The sequence below is a fragment of the Phanerochaete carnosa genome, assembly GCF_000300595.1.
Source record: "Phanerochaete carnosa HHB-10118-sp unplaced genomic scaffold PHACAscaffold_222, whole genome shotgun sequence".
Lineage (NCBI taxonomy): Eukaryota > Fungi > Basidiomycota > Agaricomycetes > Polyporales > Phanerochaetaceae > Phanerochaete > Phanerochaete carnosa.
The window spans coordinates 1-5,686 of NW_006767849.1; the positions used below are offsets into that span (position 1 = coordinate 1).

A 5,686-nucleotide genomic window follows, 5' to 3' on the forward strand; every position below is an offset into this window, starting at 1 on the left:
AATCTCGAAATGGAGATGCAGATTATTGTCATGTACCTCTTCCTTCGCAGGTCGCACGCCTTCGTCGATTCCTCGACTCGGAGCGCACCTGGGACGACTACCCACAGCCCAAGTTCCCGGTCCACCCGGACATCGAGCTCTCGAGATCTTGATCATGCCCGTCCCCTGTTGTAGTCTGGTTCCATATGTTGTATGTTTGTCTCTAGATAATATGCCGGTCATATTTTCTTGTCGCTGCTGCATTTTGTACGCCTGCACCTCATGTTTGACACTATACATCTCACTGCATCTCGGCCTTTCAATGCATACTCTTCTGAAGGATCGCTGGCCAAAGTGTGTGGGTTATTACAGAATAATGAAGCAATACAATGTGACGAATAAAGTAGCGCAGGTAAAAAGTACAGATCGCAAGGGTCCACTTGGAAAAAACCGTGCAGGAAGAGGAAGACAGGGCGTGAACTAAGGACGATGATAGAAGGGACACGAAAACCCAGCAGCTACAGAGCGGCGACACAGAGGGCAGAGACGAGTTGTAATCCGACTTGGACGAGGAAGTTGTATAAGCGTCAATGACAATGTGAGAGTCAGATGCAGTAGTTCTAAACAAGTCAGTAGCAGTCCGTGATTGCGTAGTTGTGTAGTTGCGATGCAGGGGTATCAGTGAGACACAGTGACGCTAGCATGTCTGTTCCAATACTTGGTGGAAGCGGTGCCCTCGCCGGTGCCTCCAAGAGCGAGTGGGAACGGCACCGGTTTGTAAGACGAGATGCGGGGCGGTTCAGGCAGCGGGTTCGGGGGCGACGAGCTCAACGGCGGAAGCAGTGGCAAGGTGAACGTGGCCGGCTGGCGAGTTGTCCCGACTGGGGCAGCTCTGGGGTAGCTCGCGGCATGCTGTGGAGAGTGCGGCGGCGTGGCGAGGGTGAATGAGGTATGGCTAGAGCCATATGTCGACAGAGTGGTTTGCGCCGCGTCGCCGACGCTGGGGATGGTGCTCGCGCGGTGCAGGTCGTGGCTCATGATGGTCGTCGGTCGGGAGTCGCTGCTGATGTGGTGCCGGTGGTTTCCGTTGACGTGCATGTTGTTGGGTGCGTAGATCATGCTCCGGCCCTTCCACATCCTCTCAATCTCCCATGCATCCGTCGCCTTCAGAGTGTTAATGTCGGCGACAGACTGGAAGTCAGACGACGGACGAGTCGAGGCAGTTGTCGACGTACGTCTCTCAACATTGGCGCCCCAAGGGGAAGATGACGGAACGTAGGATTTCGAGCTGTGAGTGATGGGCGTCTGCGTGGCACGCGCCACGTCGTGCTGAGTGTCGCGATGACTGCGTCGTCCGTCCGGGGCACTAGACCTCTTATGAGAGTCGTCGCTGTATCTATGAGGATTTGAGGAGAGGCGTTCACCGTCTCCATGAAAAAGACCGCGCTCAGGGGAACCAGTCTGCTCCCGAGCTCGCTGCTGGTCACTGTCCTCAGAAGCACCTTCCCTTTCCGCACGCTTGCTCTTGCGCCTCGATGACCGGTCGCGGTCATCAGACGACTCACGCTCACGCCTGCTTTTCCTCGATGTCTCCTCTTTGGGAGATTCGACCACATGCCAGTGCTCACCATCGGCCACGAAGCTATTGCCAACTGGTTGCACGTTGCCCGAAGGGGTCCGGACGAGTTTGAAGGTCTCAGTGTGCTTTGACCGCATGCGGCGGGATCCATCCTTCTTGGTAGGCGATTCATCTCGAGTGGGAGACTTTGGTTCGTCTTGGGAAATCGAAACAGCCGTCGGCTGTTGCGAAGTGGAGGGCGGGATCGCAATCGATGGTGCCTGAGGAGTTGGAGGGTTCACAATCAAAGAGGCCCTGGCTAGAATAGAAGTATCCGTTGTGTTAGAAGACAGTGTCCGATGAATAGGTCGTTGTGGTGGCGTAGAAAATGAACGAGCGTTCGACGGGTCAGACTGAGAGAGCGACTGGGGTTTAGGTCTCGGGGTGCGATCGGTTGTAGGGTCTATGGCTGAAGGCTCTAGCTTTCGCTCGACTTGTAGTTCAAATTTTGGCTCTTGCATAGGCGGTGTGACGACTCGAGAACCCTCGGGAGTCGGTGGAAGTGACGCCTCTTTCCTGGGCACAGGTGCAGACGAGACCGAGGGTGCAGGCGCAGGTACGGTGGAGGGTGCAGGCGCAGATATAGGCGCAGGCGGGGATACCACAGAGGTCATCGAGGGAGCGGTGGGTATCTCTGGTAGGCTGCCCGAAGGTAGTGGCAGGTCAGGCAGGGGAGGCGATGCAGCTTGGACGACATGGTCCATCGGGAGCGCAGCAGACCGAGCAGGCAGAGACAGAAGGGAGGGTATCGTCGGTGGAGTCCTGGGTGACTCTTCGAGAGCTTGCTCCGGCTGCATCCTCGGGGACGACATGTACGTCTCGCCCTCCGAAATGACAGATAGAGGACCTCGTATGGGATGGCCAAAGAAGGGTGGTTGCGGTGGCGAGTATGAAAGAGGTTCAGGGGACGTGCTGAAAGGCATATCGCCGTCTTGAGCATGTCCTTGCGGCCTGTTGCCTCTTTCTGGCAAGTCAAGGTCCGAGCCAGAATCATCCGGATTGGCAACCATGAGCTTCCCCATTGAATACCGGTTGTCCACCGACATGAGGGACTCTGCATCGTCTTTCGAATACAGGTCGCCATGCTTATCCGCGTTCATGTCCTCCGCGGGCACTGGCACGCGTCTATGTGCATCCTTTGGCTGCGTAGGCGTCAGGTGTGACTTGTCGGGGCTGTCCGATCTTGGGCTGATGGGAGAGATGGCCAGTCCTGAATCGAGTTCGGTGGACTGCCGAAAGCTGGGGAAGCTGCTCTTCGTCAACTTTGAAGCTTCAGACCGTCTGACGATACTGAATCGCTTGACAAGTCGGCCAAGTATACTTTGCCGCCTTGTGGATGTCTCGATGGCTGTGACAGATGCCGTACTGGGAGCTATCATAGAACCCGTACGCGATTCCTTCCGACCCAGCTGTCGTGACACGTCCTCATGTTCCAACGGCGATGAGACGCCGCGCGACATGAATGGTCGGTTCTCACGGTCACTTCTGAACAAGCCTCGGAGGGTCTTCCGGCGCTTGCTCAACCTACGGGGCGGGAGCGTGCTCAGCGGTTCCGACGCAAGGTGCACTGCAGATGTCGACTGAGACAATGGTGATGGCACAGTCGTTTTGTGCCGTTGCATAGTGGTCATGCTCATTCGCCGGGGACGCACAGGAAAAGTAGGGCTCTGCGTGCACGGCGTCAGCAATAAGTAGGATATTCCTCGCTGTTACTCACTTCCAGACTGTCAGACGCATGATCCTTGCTCTTTCCCACATCATATGGAGATCGGTCATGCAAATTAGAGCTCCATGGGTCAGTGCTGAGTGTCTCTGCGTGCTCCTGGGAAATCTTGCGCGTACGGACCCGCACGTCGTGAATTCGGACCTGGGAAGAAGAGGGTGTAGGGGAGCCCGATGACGATCTGCTAGGACCGGCTATCTTGGCCGTATCCGGCAAACGTTCGGTGCTGGTGGTCATAGGAGGGAACGAAGGCGAAAAGACGGAGGGTGGTCGCTTCTCTAACGACGGAGGGAACAAGTGGTGGTTCTTGTAGTAACGAGGACCCACGGGGTTTTGTAGAGGGTATTTCCTCCTGAATTGTGCTGTAGAGGTAGCAGCCGACTCGACATCCGTCGAATACCATGAAGGAAGCGCTACTAGGGTGTCAGGAATGATGGACCTCGCTGGGACTGGCCTGGGTTGCTGCTGCTGCTGCTGCTCTATTTCCTGAGGAATGCTCTCTTCCTTCTCTCTTCGTTTGCTCTCTACGTCCTGCGTAGATGAATTGGCCCGAACTTCTCCTACCAAAGGCGCTTTCCCGGACTGTTCGGCACGCTTCGACAGCTTGCGGGAGACCCTTGCCTCCTTCTGAGAGCGTGAGGAAAGCTTGCGGGGCCTGCTGGGCATGGTAGAAGGAGAGGAATTGGACGATGTAGATGAACCACGCTGAGCAGCATTCGGGTTTAACTGGAAGAGTGATGGGATGAGCGTTGACGCGCTGCTGTTTGAGAAGCTGAACGGACCTGTTTCACGTTTCTTGTCGTCGTCGTGTGCCGTGTCGTGGACATCGGCCCTGTGGTCGTGGTGGATTATCTGAGAGCGAGCATGGAGGGTTTAAAGAGCGTCTTTGGCTGTTCTGGTCGAATGGAAGATAGAACACGTTTTCAGCGCGACCGCAGGCACCGGCGCAAGATTCTAAATCATTTCTCGGTGATCGGCCCTGCACCTGCTCCAGTAGTCACAAAGCAACCGATTTTATTATTCTTAGCTACCCTCGTCTCGAGAACGGCGTGAAAAATCGCGTTCCAGTGGTGGCCTCGACTATGGACTTACTTCTGCTCGACAGTTTCCCACGAGGTCTCACAGCTTAACCTCCAGACTCCTGCCCAGTCCGGCGAGGGCACTCCGGATCTAGTTTTGCCTATCTTTGTCCGAAAAGCTTGAACTGGGCAAGAGTCTAAAATCTAAATTTGCTGGCTTTCACGTGACATTCACGTGGTCGCATTTTTCGACCACAGACCGACATTACTGATTCCCCTGTCTGCTCGTCCTTCTTCCTCATGGCTCTCCGTATCCTGGTCCTTGGAAGCGGCGGCCGAGAGCACGCCCTCGTTTGGAAGTTCGCTCGATCCGCTCTTGTAGAACAGATCTTTGTCTGTCCTGGCAATGGAGGTACCTCGCAAGTGCCCAAGGTCAAAAATGTCTCCGTCGGCAACAACACTTTCGAGGAACTCGTCTCGTTCGCGACACAAGAGAAGGTGCTTACGCACATAGTGAAATCTGTCACATTCACTTACGATCGTCCCAGATCTCGTTCGTCTTGCCAGGGCCGGAGCAGCCTCTCGTAGAAGGCGTAGAGGAGCACTTTCGTAAAGGTGACCCGTCTGGCATTTGATACGTCTGACCTACGACGTTTACCATACGACAGTGGGTATCCCCGTTTTTGGCCCTTCTCAGCTCGCTGCGCGCATGGAAGGCTCCAAGGCTTTTGCCAAAGCGTTCATGGACCGCCACAGCATCCCTACCGCCAAGTTTCGTGTCTTTGTTGCCTCAGAATACGAACAGGCCATTGAGTACGTCAAGACATGTGGCTTCCAGGTTGTGATTAAGGCAAGCGGCCTCGCTGCTGGAAAGGGTGTCCTCATTCCAGAGACAGTTGACGAAGCTATCGCTGGTCTTAAAGAGATCATGGTGGACAGTGTATTCGGATCCGCAGGTCTGCGACCTTGCCATGTACATATGTGCTCCCAATTCATATATTTCCCCACACGCCAGGTAGCGAGGTTGTCGTTGAGGAACTCCTCACTGGTCCAGAGATCTCCGTGCTCGCTTTCTCTGACGGCTACACTGTCGTGCCTCTGCCCGCTGCTCAAGATCATAAGCGCATCGGTGAGGGCGATACCGGCCCCAACACTGGCGGAATGGGTGCATATGCTCCCGCTCCCATTGCCACCCCAGAAATCATGAACCGCATTATGAGGGAGGCTCTCCAGCCCACGATTGCCGGAATGAGAAAGAGGGTACGATTTGTGATTAACGTCTTGTGTTCAACAGAGCAACCATTTTGTTCCAGGTATCCTTTCCTCGGCATGCTCTTTACTGGGTTT

At 55.2% G+C, this 5,686-nt stretch overlaps 2 protein-coding genes across 2 annotated transcripts; one reads left to right on the top strand and one right to left on the bottom strand.

Moving 5' to 3' along the window:
• On the bottom strand, positions 1-3,277 carry PHACADRAFT_266054 (uncharacterized protein). The gene has a single exon (XM_007402534.1). The coding sequence runs from the start codon at positions 1,693-1,695 to the stop codon at positions 658-660; it is 1,038 nt and encodes a 345-aa protein (XP_007402596.1). The 5' UTR covers positions 1,696-3,277; the 3' UTR covers positions 1-657.
• A 1,362-nt stretch (positions 3,278-4,639) lies between these two features.
• PHACADRAFT_54938 (uncharacterized protein) lies at positions 4,640-5,533 on the top strand (the record flags this gene model as incomplete). The annotated part of the gene is made up of 4 exons (XM_007402535.1): positions 4,640-4,837; positions 4,888-4,954; positions 5,008-5,295; positions 5,355-5,533. Coding segments are annotated over 4 exons (732 nt in total), but the record flags the coding sequence as incomplete, so codon positions are not given.
• Between the last annotated feature and the right edge of the window lie 153 nt (positions 5,534-5,686).

Excerpts from the sequence above, each read along its gene's own strand:
- PHACADRAFT_266054 (XM_007402534.1), bottom strand. The coding sequence starts at position 1,695 with ATGCGGTCAAAGCACACTGAGACCTTCAAACTCGTCCGGACCCCTTCG.